Here is an 18,373-nt window from a genome sequence, read left to right as displayed (position 1 = left end):
TAAAACAGAAATACTACGTTCAGACTGTGAGGTGCATGCAGCCTTTTACAGGGTTTTACTTGGATCACAGTGTTGGTCAGTCTCTGGGCTTGACTCCCATTGGATAGAAATAAAAAGACTGAAGTGAGATGACTAGACTGAGATTTTTTTTTCTTATTTGACAAAGCAGTTCTTGATTTCATTTCATTTTGTAGCCATAATGTGCAGTCAAAAAGGTGAAATCACAATATATCACAATTGATTGTCATGCAATTGAGCGTGACTCAAGTATCGTGATAATATCATATCGTGGGGCCTCTGGTGATTCCCACCCCTACAACGACTACAACGACCCCTACTACTGTTTAATGAGTGTTTACTTTGCTTTCTTTTTCTGTTCTATGAATAGACCTACTATCCTCTGATCCTGGAACATCCAAATTCACGGTGTCATGTAAGCCCATGCACGCTGGGCATGTAATTGTATGTATGAGACAATAGTGAAATAAAGACTTCAAATAAACTACAGTACAGTCGTTAACGTTGCAGTAACATATTATTCCTGTGTGACACACATCACTTTATATAAAGCCTTGGAGTAAGAGAACTCAATAGCTGTTGGATTCTACATTAAAGTGTACACAATGTGTACAACATTGTTTTTTTCTGTTACTACAACATTGTAGTAACAGAAAAAATGGTGGATACCCTTAATTAACACTCCCCTTTTAATAGGGAGAAGATGAAGAATAGAAGGTGAGCTGAGAGAACCAGCAGTTCACTCTCCTGCTAGGTAACCTCTCTTTATTTACAGCCACACATCACAGCAAAGTGAGTACGTCAACTGTGATACACACCCTTTTAATGAGCTGTCGTCATGCTATTGTTCTTCAGTAAAAGGTGAGACAAAGGGCGCTTTCTGTCAAGCCCTGCAGCTACAGTTCTATGAAAGTATAGAATAATCAAAAAAAAAAAAAAACATAAACACTGAGATACAAACCTTTTTAGCTACTGTATCGTATTCATGACAGTGAAACTCTTGCAGCCAAGTGTTCGGTTCAATAGCCTACATTTAGTGTCTGTGTTGTTGACATTTGATTTCAGAGCTCCTGCTGGGCTTCGCTAATGAAGCTCACACTCGTTAACCTTGTTTTGATTTCAAAGATGATCCAGCTCTCCCTCCCTCTGGGGTTTTTTTTTTTTTTTTCTTTTTTGGTGTCTGGGGAGCAGCTTCATCATGCTGCTGACAGTGCATATTGTTTATAAACACAAGCGACTTCTTTTTCTTGGGAAAGGCCCTTCTCTTGGTGGCGCAGTGGAGGAACCTGTCCGCCCGGTCGCAAAAAAAAAAAAAAAAAAAATCAGCTCAGCCCATTTGAGTCCTGTGTGACTACCAACAGGGAGCTGCAGACTACGGCGAAGTCATTCACAATCAGTCCAACAGCAGCAGATATCCAGTAGTTATCAATTTTAGTCTATGTGCACGGTTGTTTCATGTGGCATGAAATGAAAAGGTTTAAAAAAAAAAAAAAATAGACAGTGTGCAGCTTAATTTCTTTTATAAATAATGAGAACAGAATAAATAAATAATTAACACCTCACTATTCAACTCACTTGACTATCACACGAGATCTAGGAGTTTACAAAGTAACTAGCAATGCAAATATTGCTTTTGAAATGCAAAAGGTGCTGAACAATCACTATGAACCAGTGAGCAAGCATTTTCTTTGGCTGCTTCCTTTGCATACTGCATACGAATGACAGCTTTTGTGTTAACTGTAACAGCACCTATTTTCGGGACAGAAACCACCAACTCTCTGACTTTTGCTGAATTTAAAGGAGAAAAAGCAAGAAAGAACGAAATTGAGTTCTGTGGCTTTATGGATTTAACAGTGAGGAAGAGAAAGATACTGAAGAGAAGATCAGATACATCTAAAGTGAATCAGACAGGAGGTTGGCAGACTGTGTGTGTCATCTTATCAGCGGATAAAACTACAAGATGGGCTTGTTCTCATGTGGGGAAACAAAATCGAAGAGATTACATGAGGATGGGGGGGGAAATGTCAAATTTGTTGTATGTCAGGGTCACCGAGTCATTTTTTTTCTGCTCAAACAAAGCAATGCAATGATGAGTGACACTTTGTAAACTATTGGACCTTCTTGTGTTATAAGTACAGTAAGAATTCTGATTCATGTAAATTGAACTGTAGATTTTGCCTCAAATGTTTTTATAATTAATTCAGAAACAGGCTCTACTTGATACAAACACCATTTGTTTTAAAACTACACAAGCGTCTTAATTTTCACATGGAGAAACGTAACAGTGGAGGAGACACTATCAAAAAATGAATGTCGCTATTTGTGCAGGTGTCGACATCATTTCAGCTTCACTAGTCTCCTATCAAAGTTTAAACTTCTGCAATCGTCATGACAACCCCAATGCTATGGTGTGGAATTTGTTTCACTGTTGTGTTACACAAATTTGACATTATTTCTCTATTTAATGACAACATGTGTCGCTGATACATTTTTTCTTTTTCAACATTTGGATATTGAGGCGTTCTCTTTTTCTTGGGAAATTAATATTTCATGATTTTGGTGTTCTCTCAGGACAAACAGGAGCTGACACATTAGAGGTTCAATAGCCTACATATTAATACATGGCTTTTAAAAAAAAAAAAAAAAAAAAAAAAGATAGGCTAGCCTATAACATATTTATGATTAAGTCAGTCAAGACATTTCCTATTCCAGCTGCTCGATTATAAAGGAATGTGACTGCAAATGTGTGATTGTTCTTACTGCTTCATTTATCAAATCAAGTTAACTTCGGTTTTGCACCAAGCCATTGATGACACATGGCTCCCTGCAGGATCGTTGTAAAGTAGAAGTCACTGCACAACTTTTGATTCTTCACGCATTCATTTTCACTTTCGACAGTGGTTTATTGATTGAAACACTCTCACCCTTCCCCTGCTATCACTACATTGATTGTCTGGATCTTTTTTGGGTCCATTAAATGCTTTCACAAAGAGCTGGCAGGCTGTGCTTTTTAGTGACATGGCAGAGGAAACAAGCACAGTAGTGTGAGTGTAAATAAGCATCAGGTCACATGATCGTGAAGCCCTCTCTCTCTCTCTCTCTCTCTGTGTATTCTTGCCCAAAGGAAAAGTCAGCATGCCCTTCATCAAGTTGTCATATGGTCAATACCTCTAATGTAAGTTAGATAATTCGGGATCGAACTCTGGATCAGAACCAAAACAAAAGGGCATTAGTCATAAAGCACTGTAGGCAACATCAGTTTAATGATGCTATAGTGGTTGCACAGTTCTCTATACCTTGCCTATTTGTTAAGATCAAATAAAAACAAGTTGCAAACTCTAGTTTTGCGTCTGCTTACCGGTCGTGTGATCCACCGGTCCGACGCCGTTCAGCAGCGCAGAGTGCAGGTGAGGGTGAGTCTTCTCCAGAGCCGAGCAAAACTCTGCGAAATGGTCTCTGTCCTTGCTCATCAGTAGCTTCAGAAGGAGGTCCACTTTCTCCGAGTTCGAGGAGCAGTTGTGTCCCAGCTCAAAGCGCTCGGACTGGCTCAGGGTCCCACAGTGAGCCAAAACATCCACAAGTCGGTCCGCATCTGTTATCGACTCCACCAAGTTCTGGGAACATTTCTCTAACAACTCTTTATGCTTGGGCTCCATCTCTTCTCCTTCTCCTTCTTCTTCTTCTTCTTCACCCCCTCCCTCCCTCCCTCCTCTCTCACGTCGCTCTAAAACCAGCCTTGGGACGAATCCAGCTTCTTTAATCTTTCTGGTAGTCACTTCCTACAACTGTGGCGACTCCCCGAAACTATCCTGCTCGACCCAGTTGGGACGGTTTTCGACCCGAATCGAAGGATACACTAGAAGTAGCCATATTTGTTGCCCAAGGCTGTTGACTGCACGAAGATGACAACACATTTTCCCAGCCACCGCTCCGTGCTTCCCGACATACACACACAAAAAAAAAAAAAAAAACACGTCCCTGCCTCTTTAAGTTTCGCTCTGCGCACGTTACGAAGGCTTTGTGGATCCCGAAATCAAGTTTTTTTCCGACATGTTCAAAAAGTGTTACAAACTCCCAGAGAGCCTCCTTCTGTCAGACTACAAACTCCGCCATGTCTCACCGCTCGAGCAGCTGTAGCTCTGTGCCAATCATGTATCCGCGCAATGGACATTTAAGGTAAAAGGAGGCGGGGCTTTGTTTTTGTACATGCACCTGGTTCCCATAGCGCCACTGAAGTATCCCATCAGTGCAACACTTCATTTATCTCAGTTCAGACTAGACCATATGAAACAATAACGAAACAAGGGAAGTGCTGCAGCCTAGTATCAACTCTGTGTTTGTGGCCAAGTGCTGTGTGGATATTAAGCTGCAACAGCACGGCCCATAGTGCGATATTGCTTTCATGCAGTAGGCTACTGGTAGTTTTTTTTTTTTATGTCTATAATTGAGCCTACTCATTTAACTCACTGGATCCACAAATATAGGCTTTTTTTTTTTTTTTACTTGTCTGGAAGTGAAATGTAGCAAAGTATCACATGAACACTTTTCATGTCTACATGTTTCAGTTCATACATGTGTGTATCTTTGTGGTGCAACATTCCCTATGAAAAAGTCAACAACGGTTTCTTTAACCTTCATTTAGAGAAGGCCTATAGGCATGTTTAGTAGCCTACCCTTGATACATAGGCTGTTGATTAAAGTCTCAGAGCTGTTCTGATTTATATTACAGACATGGAATGTCTCTTGTCCAATGTAGTTACTTGCTCAGTACAACTTCATTGTACATGTGTCTGCTAATTGCATGGCATATCGTTCCCACGTCTAAATTAAATGAGCGAGGTTTGTATAACATTTGTAAAACATGCAATGTCAATAAAGATCTATCTATCTTACCTATCTATCTAGTCTAAAAGGGACCCTTACCCAGTTGCAACACATACAGCGAATACAGAAAAACATAGCCAGTTGAGAGATAATCTTTTTGTGTAGTCTAAAAGTCTAAAATGTATAACATTTAAATTTAAACATGTTATTTTTCAGCTTACCTCAGGGACGTAAAAAATGTAAATTAAAAATGTGCAAGGTCTCATAGATTGTATCATACTGTGGGAAATGGTGGTTTCCAACAATTAGGTCAGGACTCTAGTCGTCAAAACGCAGATACACAAAATAATACTGACGCTTCTCTGTTCCTTCCCTTCAAAATACTTGATTGAAGCCTTATGAGAGGCAACAATCGGAAAACATGCTGCCGTAGGGGACTAAAAGTTAAAAAATCGGCTTCCAAGTCAATATACCTTGAGGCTTTTGAAAAACTTTGTTTGCAAACATCACTTTATAATGTTTGTTCCTCTTTATTTGCAGCAGGACATTCCTAATACAGAAAATGTACTTACAGTTTGTTTATTGGTTGTGACTCATTACATATTTCAGCTCAGTATAAGGAAGTGAATGTATATGGCACTTATTGTATCATGTTACATGTTGAAGTTTGTTTCATTAGGCCATCCCATGGTGGAGAAATAGAACTAACCATTTTATTACTGTAACAGTTTTAAAACTACAGCATTGTTTATTATTAATATTGATTTGGGGCTTTGCTTCCCGAAGCTTTGTTTGTTCACTGAATCCATGCTTGATACCGCACATGTATTATGTGCTTCCTCAGGCTTGAGTTTCATTTGTAGGTAAATCCAGTGTTGAAGCTTTATTTCATGATTCGACCTCAGGATCATATAGCTGCCTGTCCCTCATCTGAATTGTCCTGTGACACATCTGCCACAGATGCTCTCAGAGCTTTCTTCTGCTCCACATAATCCATGAGATCTCAGAGGAGGTAGACGTCATATAAGGTTGATATCCTTAAGAAACAAATACTGCAATGACATCCTATATAAAGACTGCCTATATGTGATTATCTGTATAGCCTCAATAATAAAGCTGAACTGCAGAGATGCTGGATTAAGAAATCTCCTTGGAGCTCATTTGTGATAATTGCTGACAGTGCTGTGTATTATTCAGAGGCGTCTCTGCGTGTGTGTTGCCTGGCTTTAAAGCTTAAAAAGTACACATTGTGCCTTTACATTCCTACACTTAAGTTTAGCACAGATTTAACAATGTCAGTGGTTATATAACAACTCAACTCTTTATTTTTTTTTCGTGCAGGAAAAAGGTGGAATGTTTTGAAATTATGTAAATTCCTGACTCAATCACACCACTTATTTGTGAGGCTCCTAAACTCTTCAAACTTTAAACTCCCGCAGTTGTTCTGCAGTGAATACATTATGTGAAAGCCATTTGTAGTGTTGTAGTCTGTTGGAGCCTGCTCACTCAGACTGCAAACACAAATCAAAGAGGACGCTCGGATGGGTTTTATATTCATATTTTATCAAATATGCAAGGATGAACCTGCATCCCTCTGCAGCTCTACACAGCTGGATAATGATATCTGCTGCAACATCTCATTATGTGTTGTCTATCTAATCCTCGGGGTTTGTAATTTGCTTATATGCACTCATGAAGTTTAAAGCGGGATTATGTTTCTGGCAACCAAATGTCACTTAACTGCAGAATCCTCATTGGACAGCTGGAGAAAATCCACCGCAAATCAACAATTTGGTCGATACTTATACTTATAGTGATTGTCTGTAAAATGTAACGTTAGAGGCACATGATAGAGATATGAATAGAGGTAAACTGTGGATTAATCTCTACAGACTCACAGAATGTCATTTTTCATCCAGACTTTAGTAGACTAAGGGTTGGTTTTCAATTGTGTAAATAAAAATAATTTTACACCTGAAGTTTCCTTTAAACCTCCTAATAAAACATGAGTTATTTGGCATCCATGTATAAATAGAAACCCATATAACAGTTATTTGATCCTATTCTTTGGTTGGACCAAATATAAAGTATTTGGGGGAACATTTTCTTGCTTTAAATACCAAAATTCTGATCAAAATCTTTTAAAAATGTAGTTAAAAGGAGGGGCTCAAACAGTGTGCAAATGTGAGTATATATCAACAATGATGGTGCAAAAGCACTCTTATGCTCGCGTGTCTACACAATTCCAATAAAACATTGCATTGCTTCATGTGTGTGCATCATAGTGTGATCACGTCCCAGACAAGAGTGCCGCAGCCTTCCATCACATGAATAATTGAAGCACCTTTTCTAGAAATCAGAATCAGGGGAAGTGTTCTGTTTTGTCTCTAAAAGTAAAAGCCAAATGGAAGCCCCTCCTGATTTTTTTTTTTCTTTTGACCTATATACCAGGAGGTATCACAGCAAACGGTCTCGACTGGAGAGAAAATACACAAATACCAACATAAAATATTCATCCTTTTTTTGTTCTCCGGCTACTGGGAGCTTTTTATTTTGAGTGTGTAGTGAAAAGGTGAAGAAGAAGCGAGGCTCTCTGAAGTCATTTGTCTCCCTCTGAGGCTGCACTTTGAGGCCAGCCAAAGACTTTAGGACACACACGTGTCTCCAGTATGGACAGTATTTATAGCCTGAGAAAAGCTCTCTGTGCCGTATCAAACCTGGGCATTTTTCTCCCCCTCTCACATTATTCAGCAAAGCACACACACACACAGACAGACATCACTTATGTAAGCCACATTATTCGCACCTTTTAACAGAACGTGCAGCCTGTGATGCTCAGAGTATAAAGGGGGGGGGGGGGGGGGGGGGGGGGGTTTGACTCAGTCGTAATCCAGACCAAGGTAGTGAAAATGAGGCTGCCTTTGAAATGCAAATTGCTCATTGTGTGCAAGCTCAGAGCACAAAATCCACAGACAATGTTTCATGCAAATCACACGATTCCACTGCACAAAGACAATCCAGATGTGCCAAAATGTGTGTTTTTTTTAATTTTTTATTGAAACAAGAAATGTTTGTTTGTTAGTTATAGGAGACTGGGACCATCCCATGGCCAAACTGAAAATACATCCATTTGATTTCTACATTTATCATGTTACAAGGATGATTGCAAAGAGGAGTTAGTGCAAAAGATATTTCGTCTAACGTTTTAACTTTTAAAGTCAGCAGGGGGGAAAAAAACCTATCATACAGACATTGGAGATGATCCTTCATGTGAGCACAGTGCCCTCTGCTGGCAGCAACATGCACAAACCAGTGAAGGACACTGGAGTGATTGTAAACAGATGATTGACAACCAAAATATGTTTAAAAAAAAAAAAAACAGTACTGCACCCATACAAAGTTAATTATTGATTGTTTATATAATAAACCACAGTGCAAGGGAAACTAGCTGGGGACAGAATTACACAGCAGCCCTGAGAGAAAGGCACAATATGATCTGTGTTAAAGCTTTGGCTTCTGAACATTCATGAAAAAAAGGCAACATTGTCTGTAAATACTAAGCACTGTACTGTATATCGAAAGGCCTACGTATTCCAGATTAAAAGCTTTGCAAAGCTGATGCTAAGTGAAGTTTGCATAGAATTGCATGCAATTAAATGTCTTCTTATTCAACATTGAGACTTAAAGATAAAGAAATGCCTTTTCTAGATATATATTTTTTTTACATTCAAGAAATTAATTTAATTATGACAAACAAGCAATAAATGATCATGTGTACTCGACATGAGAATAAGGCATGCATCATTGGTTAGAAGTTGTGTATTATCTTCACAACACTTAAGTATATGCTATAAACCAGAGCCCTTAAAGGGAGAGTTACAACAACAGAAGTTCAAAATGCTTGACTGACACGTGATTCATGTAGACTTCAGATAGTTCCTGGAAGTTATTAGCGGGAAATTCAAATCCATTATTAAGAGTGACAGAACTGCGAATTTCGGTAATTTGTAGTCAATAACTGCATTGATTTACAATATTTATACAGCACACTGTAATATGTATATAATATAACATATAAAGATATATATATATTCCATAAATATAAACATTTTTTCAAATGTAAATTTGCTAATATTTAAAGATTAGTGAGTTGAGCAGAAATTAGTTGAGCCGTCATTTCTGTAAAAAAACCAAAAACATCCATTGCCGTGAATGGAGATGTTGCAACTCTCTTTCAAGGGCTCTGATATAAACATGTACAGTTGAAATGCTTGACATGAAGGTTAACTTTACCTCCAGAAAAGAGAAACACTACATGTGTGCAGTTATTTGCTAACTGTTTCCTCATGAAATTAATTTATGTATAAGGTAAATGAGACACTGGTTCTTCTTCTGCATTTTATTTTTTTACTGTGTTAATTATACTGTTCCTATAACAGTTTTCTTGAAATAAATCAGACATTAGTTTGATATTATTAATAGTATTCTACAATATAGTCACCATTTAGAATAGTTGTGTGTGAAAATTTTTGACACCCACTATTTTCTTTAGGACCCTACTTTTTACCCCCTAATGATAAAGCTACTACGTCCTTAAAAAATATTCATATTAATATATATTGACTATTTGACAATCATCTACATTTACACATTGTAGCAACAAAAATATCATCCAATGTGACGGAAGAGAATACAAAAATCATAATAATGATTGACAGTCGTGATGTTAAACAGCATGCATCATAAGTCCTATAACGTTGTTTCAGTGAGGACGTACGTTGTGTCCGGATGAAGTGGTAGCTTCCTTTCTAATCGCTACCTCCACACAGCTTCAGCAGCAGCTTCTTGTAGTCCCCGGAGGTATCACCCTGACAAACGAAGCAGAAGATCATCAGTAAACATTTCAAAGTATTCCCATAAATGGATCATATAAAGAGGAAAATAAGATGTGGTCACACGGGTTTGAGTGGGACTTACTGAGATGTGAGTGTACAGAGATTTCCCATAAGTCTGCATATACGCCTGTCTGATGTCCAACATGTCTTTCTCAGAGCGGGACACCATGATGCGGATGAGGGTGGTGTCCTTGGTCCCCGCTCCCTGTCAACACATCAAAAACATGACACCTCAGTGACAGCTGTGGTGAAATATTCAACCCTGTACCTCCACTAAAAACCTTTATATACACAGCACAGCAGCAGTGATAATCAGAATGAGACGTGACGTTTACCTGCATGGCCTTGTGCAGCCTTTCTGCAAAGTAGGCAGGGGTGTTCTTGATGCATTTCACTGGGGGGAAAAAAAGAGCACATGTTAACGGATAAGTGTGGTGAGACGGTGCAAAATCAGTCCAATGTTGCTGATCTGCATTACTTAAAAGGGGCGAAGAGACACTGTCAAGAGGTTAATGATAACACTAGCTGATGTCTTGAAGCATTAGACAGTAATGAACATTTGAATTATAACTATACTACAGACAGAGAGGTTGCTGTAGTGTCATATATGATTTTTTTTTTGTAAACACTATTATGGCAACAACGACAAAAAAAAAAAATTCCCCTTCAGTAGTTTAATTGCTACTTTGACTTTCTAACACACCCAATATGAGTATTGTACCACTCAAACTAAGCTTCTTCATAGAGGTGGGCGATATGGGAAAAATATCATATCACGATTTTTTTGGGGCAAAATCACGATCTTATCACAATTTGTTTTCATACTGTTCTTTAGACAAATTTGTAAGTTACTGACCAGTTCAACCAAACTTATTTCCCTGTATAATGTTTTTAAATGCACAAAACCTGAGCTGACAAGTTTAGTCTATTAGAGAAAACATCTTTGTAGGAGGTCTGGAGGCCTCTCAGCCAGAACATCTTTAGCAACAGAAATGTCTTTCCCCTCAATTTGATCAATATTTATGAACAATTTGAAGGTTTTCCTCACCACTTTGAAATTATGATTTAGTTATGTGTCCTCTTTTTATGTTCATCAGGAACATTTTCACGCAGCGATGCATTAATTTAAAAACATGTAGACTTCAAGTTCTTGTGTTTCTGTTCTGTTTTAGTCCTGCAGAGTTCCTACAGCTGGAGCTTCATACAGGCTCTGCAGCCTTTGTTGTTTTTTATGACATCATTGGACTAACTTTAGTTTATATATAATCAAACATAATACAGAATGTGTTCATTCTGTGACACATGATCAAAGTAAGTTTTAATGACAGAAGAGTTTAATTCATAAAGGGAGCGGGACATTGTTGATAGACAGACAGACAGTCACCATGGTTACTCACTCTCACCTGCCTGCTGCTTTGTAACGTCGTTTAGTATAATCCCTATAGGTTCCGCTATCACATTATTAACAGGTGAGCTTCGGGTGGAGAGGATGATTTTTTAAAAACTGAGAGAGATCAGAAAACCCCCGACAGCAACATTTTAAACACCAGGGTTATATCTCTCATCACTGACTGTCTGAGCTCCTCTCTGTCTGACTGTGACTGTTAACGTCTCTCCAGCTCGCTATCTGTCATGTAGGCTAATCTCAACGGTCGTTTTGGAAAAATATCAGAACAGTTGCATGTAACCGATATGGAGTTGTTTTTGCGGACTTTACTTTTAAGTTTCGTTTTCACCCCTGCGGAGCAAAAGAGGGGGAGACGCGTCTGTGTCGGAGCATAAACTGCAGCATGATAGAATAAACACATTAGCCCGGTTCTACGATCTCCCTGCTTTGGCAGATCGTCAGCAAGTTAAAATCCTTCATGATCTAAGATCGTTATATCGCCCACCACCACTTCTTCATCTGATTTTTGCTCATCTTAAATTGAGATATAACATTTGGTGCTTCACTGACCCCCCCCCCCAAAAAAAATGGTTGCCTTTAACCGGATGCCAAATGCTTTAGAAGTATCCTGTTAGGAATCACTTACACGAACTGTTGGTCTGTGACCTAGATTCACACCTGCACAAACTTTGATGGCACTAGTGCAGCAACATTATTAACTACAATAACTGTCATTCTGTGTTTATCAGTCTGACCCAGATACCTTTTCATAAAACCATATCAGTCCACCACTGATATAAAGAACACTGACTACTGCGGTTATAACAACATACAATGTTCTACTTTTAAACGGACCCATTCAGAAAACTCTGTCATTCATTCATTGGATATAATTATGCTTCAGATCAACCGTTAAATATTACAAGAGGTGTGCCGGTTCATCCTTGGCGGTTAGAGTGCACCGGTGCACAGGTTCAATCCTACCCTCAACATTTGCGGTTTCATTTGCTCCCAGCTCTCTTCGCCCAATATATCCTATCTCGCTTCACTGTCCTATCAAAATAAAAGGCATAAAATGTCGCAAAAATATCAACAACCAAAAAAAAGAAAACAAGTATCAAAAGGTATGTAGGGTCAAACGGCCTGGTGGCATCTGCAACACATTTTTATAACTACTTCCAGAAAAGTGTTTGATGAGACACTTCAGTATGTATTTTAAACTTCGACATGTGCTTGGAAAGACGCTTCAGTTTGGTTTAGGTTTGGAAAAAGAGACCCAAGGAACATACCCACAGCCACCATGCCAGACTCAACATTCCCAGACATTTCCCTGCAGATGCTCTTCTCCATTTCTCTGCCGCACATCTGCTGGTACTCGTGGAACACTGGGGGGGGGGGGGGACAGGAACCACAGGCGATTTTGTTACCATCATGACATGTAATTATACACATGAAGAAATATGTGCTTAAAACTTGACTTTTGTGGGATTTGAAAATGGAAAAACTTCAAGTTCAGAAGATGGAGGAATAAAAGTAAACGTAATGATTAGAGTAATGTGGACATTAAGACACCTGCTCTGAGGTGAGGCTTGCTGCGAGCACACAGGATGGCATTGAACTGAGACTCGTCCGTCCCAACTTTGTTTTCCCCGGCTGCATACAGTTTCTGTAGCCCACGTAGACACACAAGTTAAAGAAAGTAAGCAACATGATGAGGCGTGCTTATTCAATTTGAAAGAATGTTACAACAGTAAATCAACTTCAGCTGATACCTGAGCGTCCTGTTTGGCAAGAGAGACGTCTACAGTCTCCCTTTCGTCGCGGTTTCCCTAAAAAAGAGGGAGACATGCCTTGCTCATAAAAATACAGAATGTGGGCGTGGCAGTATGTTGATGCTTTACATTCACCGAAATCAACTGTGAGAAAGTCTATGAATCAGGGGTAAAAATAAAAAAATAAAAATAAAAAAAGAAAGGGAGTAGCTACCTGACTGAGAGAGATCAGGAGTCTGCGGAAGTGACCGGACGTGTCGCTGCTGATCGCGTCCTCCAGGCTCTTCCCGTACTCTGGAGGGAAGGTGTGGCTTTTTAGGAAAATGCTCTCGTTTGCATCGGCTATACATTTAATTGAGTCACCTCTTTTCCACAATCTGTCACCCAAGTACAAATAAAGGGGTAGTCACACTACCTCATAATATCGGAGCATATGATTGAACTTGCATTTGTCTATTATAACCAACATTTGCCTGTGTTTAAAGGATTTGAATAAATACACAGCATATTTCTCAAAGTAAGCTCCTCAAATACAAGCTCTACTGTATGTCTAGAAACCTGTTTTAGAAGCTCAGATAGTTGTTTAAGCATTTAAACATATTAACAAAAACATTTTATGATCCAAATATAACTAATGATCCAAATATACAAAATATCAAAATCACAACCCACCTGCTTTGTAGATTTTTGTGATTTCACGTATCTCATCATTGGAGCGGGATGACAGAATCTCAATCAGACAGGCTTCATCAGTTCCTGCACCCTGGTGGGTAACAAAGGAACCTTGGGTAAGGCATGGCAAGATACAAACTGCTACGAAAACAGGTCTCAACTTGTCAGGCTTTCTTTCTCTTTCCCATATTTTCCTTTTTCAAGATGAGTCACACAACGCGGTTTGGACTACAAACCCAAAAATAAAGCATGTGCTAAGAGACAAAATCTCAGACGTCCAACCTTTATAGCCTCTCTGAGCTCAGACGCATCAAAGTGCGAGGGGCTCTTCAGCATGGCTAAGACCAGCTTCTCAAAGTTTCCAGTTAGCTCAGACTTCAGATCGTGGAATAAATCCTTGGAGGGGGGAAAAAAAAAAGAGAAACAAAGAAACATGATGTCAGCCTGGATAGAGGTGCTGCAGGTTAAGGACGAGGCAACAGTGGGCAGATTAGATTTCAAACATAAAAGATAAATGAATATTATTAAACACACCTTTCCATAAGTTGTTTTATAGGCTGCTACCAATGGAACTCTCTGCTTGTTGCTACGATTTCCCAGCAGTTCAATTATGGCACTTTCATCAGTACCTATGTAGAGGAAGGAAATATGATGCTCTTCAGTGATTACTGACAATATGTAAGGTGGGTTTATATTATTTTATAGAACACAGTTAACTTACCAAAACCCTTCATGGCCTTCCTGAGAACTTCAACATCCCTCAGTGGATCCGCCCCTGGGAAGTCTTTTATTGAACCCCTGAAACCTTTCTAGAAATCAAATGAAGATGAAAACATTACACAATTGAAAAGTTAGAAATGTATCTTTAACAGTATGTGTGAAATCCTTTTGTGTCGACAAACGCTTCTTACATGAATGGCAGGTGCCTGAGGGTTGGATGGAACTCCACTTCCATACCCAGGCATGGAGGGGTTAGTCGCAGGGGCTCCGGGGTAATTTGGCATGGGCTGGCCTGGGGCGGGGCCCCCTGGGTATCCCTGTGGAGCCCCCCCTGGCTGCAGAAAGAGGACAGCTGTACACTAAGTGCATGGCTACACGTTTCATGCAGAGTAAATGAGGTTCATTAGTAGGACTGGTGAAGTTAGGGTGATTAAAACAGCAGATTTAGCTTAAGTGTGTCCATATGTTATTAGTGAAGGCAAGAAAAGAAGTAATGTACCGCTCCATAGCCAGCTGGTGCTGCTCCCCATCCTCCAGCTGCAAGACAAATATCGACAAGAAAATCAACTAAATGTTTAGTTTGTTGTAAGAATATAATGTATTTCACAAAAAGTACATCTAAGGAAATATTCTGTATGTGAACCGTACAGCCTCAAAACATCCTCTTTGAGCCTCACCTGCTGGCTGCTGGGAGGGATAGCCTCCTGCTCCAGCCTGCGGAGGGAAGCCTCCAGCTGGAGCAGGGTAGCCACCAGCCTGGGGAGGGTAGCCCCCTGCTGCTGGTGGGTAACCGCCTGCTGCGGGAGGGTATCCTCCAGCCTGGGGTGGGTATCCTCCTGCCTGAGGGGGGTAGCCGCCTGCCTGTGGGGGGAAGCCGCCTGCCTGTGGGGGGTAGCCGCCTGCTGCAGGAGGGTAGCCGCCGCCGCCGGCTGCTGGTGGGTAACCGCCTGCTGCGGGAGGGTATCCTCCAGCCTGAGGTGGGTACGCACCCGGCTGAGGTGGGTAGCCCCCTGCCTGTGGGGGGTATCCGCCTGACTGAGGAGGGTATCCTGGGTAGCTCATCTTTAATTAGGACCTGGAGGTGAATGAATGTTGTCGCTTGTTATTGATGTATATGCAGACTCTTTAGGACTGCAGGACTCGCTGGGGGAGCCCTCTTTTCATTTACATTAACCACCAACTAGTCCTTGCTCTAGTGGTAGTTCTTTGCAGTAGCATAGAATCCAGTAATATGTTGATGATGATTACATTTCAATGGTCACCATGGTGATTACTGCTACTACACTACTAATGTTTTTGAAATAACATAATCTAGTCTGGGTTTTTTCTTGGTGGCTTATAAAACGCATAAACAATCTATACTAGAACAAACCATCCTGATAAAACACTTGACTCTGTACCCACAACTACTTCAATTTACCTCACTTGAGTTTCTTTCAGGTAAAACCACGTAGGCTGTTTAACCTCATGTCTGTTATGACAAATCCACCACAACACTTACATCTTCTTTCGATATGATGGGGACAGAGCATGACCATCATTTTGTATAGAGAGTTCCTTCTTTTTTTTTTTTTCTTGAGACAGACACACACACACACACACACACACACACACACACACACACACACACACACACACACACACACACTTCCTGTGTTAGCTCAGGAGCAGGTATGGCAGTGGTTGGTCGCAATTATTTTTGCTTTGTTTGCATGCAAACAAGAAAGTAGGGACTGGGAAAATTCAGTGACTACAGGTACCTGAATGCTAAGTAGCAGGATATTTGGTGTATGCAGAATATGCAGAATATTTGGCAGTAAAAAAAACATTTTAAAATCCAAGGTGATTGAGTTCATTTTAAGCAAAAGTTCAGATGTAACTTTAAAGATGCCTCATTGGGCTCTTTGAACGGAATCACTCACACAAAAACACTGTCAAAGCTGAAGGGCGTTTTGTATGGTAACACTCCCCTGTCAGTTTCCAGCATTCTTCATTGAACCCTTGGAAACACTCGTGAGGCTTTCAAGTCTTGTCGTAATTTACCACCACTTCCACTACGCCCACATTTGTGACCAAGTGATTTGATGAGAAAAGAGTAGGGAGGGGGGGAAAAAAAATGCGAATCCATCACTCATATACATCAGGATGCAACAGATAGCTACTGACGTGCGGATTGTAAACACTTTACAGCGCGACCTTGTACACATTTAGACCTCCTACTTAATTTCCGAGGGCTTTTGAAAGCAGCTGATCCTCCTAATCAGAGTTTCAGCATCATGGGCCTGTGTTTTCACAACTAGCGATCTTGCTGTAACGTTGAGATTTGGGGCCTACTACTAAATCTGTGTAGTAAATTGCTTAACCGGGGTAGTGAATCCATATATATATATATATATATATACACACATGTACAAGCAAGCCAAGCTAATGCTAAATTGTTATCTTCTTTGCATCCAAGCGCAGCATAGACCCAGCGGTCCGTTAACGTTACATAACACTATCAAGGGAAGGTGTGAAGCATCAAGCGTCAAGTCTGAACATTGAGGGAGACGAAGTGTCAGTAAACAACATCAAACTTTAAACATTATTGAAGCATTTCGTTTGTTGCTGTCGATCAGCGTTACCCTTAAAACAGCTCTACGGACCGACTGTGTCTGTTTAATTGGGCGAGGCTAATTTCCTACATTCCACACGCAGGAAGACAAGCCAGCAAACACCGGGAGATTATTTTAATTTAGGAAATACTTCCATGTACTCGTATTCGCCTGTAACGCTAGTAGTGGTGTTTTTATGGCTATTTGCAGTCCAAAACAAACAACAAAAGATTTGGGTTACTTACTTTTCAGACACGGGACTTCAGAACAAGGAAGAGACGAGCAGCGGAGGGAAGCAGCGAGAGTAGTCCGGAGGTGGGTGGGCCCTAAACATTGTTTCCGTCCTGCAGTCACCATAACCTTTGGTCGTTTATTATAAACAGCAGAGAGAGAGAGAGAGAGAGAGAGAAAGAGAAAGAGACAGGGTGATGTTGACTCATCGGGTTGTGCTTGTGTTAGTTATTTTCCACCCCTGGGGTATTTGTCTGCAGTGAGAATCCTTCCCAGTGTTAAAAAACGGCAACAACACTGTCATGTGTAGTATCTGTTGTTTAACTTTAGAAAAACAACAACAGTACATTTTTTATTAAAAAAAAAACCCAATTAAAATACGTTTTTAAAGTATATTATTTTAATATTGTTGCATTATAAAAAATGTATCTTTCTTCATGAATAATGTAGGCTATAATTGCATTTGTATTATATGGACCCTCATTTCAATAAAGGATCATATTGATGAGATCTTAAAAATCCCCCAAGACATATTTAGTATACAGCCACTTTGTTTTATAAAAATGTTTCTTGATATGCTATTAACACACACAAAAAAAAGCCATCTTAAAACAGCAATCTTCAGGGATGGAAAATAAATGACAGAAAACTGCAGTTCCATTAGTGGCCACTTGAGGCTGGCTCCCAAAGTGAGTCGATCACCATACACTATGTGATATAAAGATCACTGCTTTACAGCAACACTGTTTTGTTAAGATGAACTTTATTAACAAGTTAGACCTACGCGTTTCGACTTGTGGCCTTCATCAGGGTCATCCTGGGCCTGAAGGCTGCTGTGAGGAAGTTTCAGGTAGTGTTGATTTTGACCTCTTCAAGCCGTTCACTCTTCATGAACCTTGTTAGTTGGTGAAGTTTTGCCAGAAAATCCCACTTGGCTTCTTCATGATGTTAAGTTGTGACATATCTCTTGAATGTCTGATTTTAAAAACTCTGTTCAAATAGTTTTGACTGTTGTTACACCTTAAAAATTTAGAAAGATCATGTTGCAGTATCTCTCGTGCATTAACAGGACTTGGTGGCTATCACCACATAAAGGAAATGTATAGTAGTTGTACAAATAAAATTGTTGTTTGAAGAATTATATAAAAAAAGGTTGTTTTTTTTCAGTAAAATATTTAAAGGCTTGGGACAGAAAAATGGACGTTTCTGTAGAATGACCCATTTGATCTTTTTTGTTCTCTTAAAAATGATGCTGTTAAT

General features: G+C 39.8%; 2 protein-coding genes across 4 annotated transcripts in view; both read right to left on the bottom strand.

The window, feature by feature from the left end:
* LOC109992979 (disks large homolog 5-like) overlaps positions 1 to 4,146 on the bottom strand; it is a 33,811-nt gene extending 29,665 nt beyond the window's left edge. For all 3 annotated transcript variants that reach the window (XM_065949669.1, XM_029279687.2, XM_065949670.1), the window contains exon 1: positions 3,377 to 4,146. In XM_065949669.1, coding sequence (XP_065805741.1) covers positions 3,377 to 3,674 — 298 coding nt within the window. In that variant the 5' untranslated portion in view covers positions 3,675 to 4,146. The remainder of the gene's footprint in view (positions 1 to 3,376) is intronic.
* A 4,091-nt stretch (positions 4,147 to 8,237) lies between these two features.
* Positions 8,238 to 17,285, bottom strand: anxa11b (annexin A11b). Its single transcript, XM_065949487.1, has 15 exons — positions 17,128 to 17,285; positions 14,966 to 15,363; positions 14,788 to 14,825; positions 14,480 to 14,623; positions 14,290 to 14,377; positions 14,103 to 14,197; positions 13,851 to 13,964; positions 13,569 to 13,659; positions 13,111 to 13,190; positions 12,897 to 12,953; positions 12,697 to 12,790; positions 12,414 to 12,509; positions 10,073 to 10,131; positions 9,820 to 9,942; positions 8,238 to 9,710 (listed from the first exon to the last, which is right to left on the bottom strand). The coding sequence occupies exons 2-15, from the start codon at positions 15,348 to 15,350 to the stop codon at positions 9,651 to 9,653; spliced, it is 1,524 nt and encodes a 507-aa protein (XP_065805559.1). The 5' UTR covers positions 15,351 to 15,363; positions 17,128 to 17,285; the 3' UTR covers positions 8,238 to 9,650.
* Between the last annotated feature and the right edge of the window lie 1,088 nt (positions 17,286 to 18,373).

This window comes from Labrus bergylta, chromosome 21 (assembly GCF_963930695.1).
Source record: "Labrus bergylta chromosome 21, fLabBer1.1, whole genome shotgun sequence".
NCBI classification, from domain to species: Eukaryota; Metazoa; Chordata; class Actinopteri; order Labriformes; family Labridae; genus Labrus; species Labrus bergylta.
Note: the sequence above shows the minus strand (reverse complement) of the source record. Positions and strands in the feature narration are given on the sequence as shown.

What these genes read in the sequence shown, in the direction of transcription:
- anxa11b (XM_065949487.1), bottom strand. Translation starts at nt 15,350, where the DNA reads ATGAGCTACCCAGGATACCCTCCTCAGTCAGGCGGATACCCCCCACAG. An exon ending in GTCTGGCATGGTGGCTGTGG is followed by an intron (nt 10,132 to 12,413) that starts GTATGTTCCTTG and finishes TTTTCCCCCCAG; the next exon opens with TGAAATGCATCAAGAACACC. An exon ending in CTCTGTACACTCACATCTCA is followed by an intron (nt 9,711 to 9,819) that starts GTAAGTCCCACT and finishes TTCGTTTGTCAG; the next exon opens with GGTGATACCTCCGGGGACTA.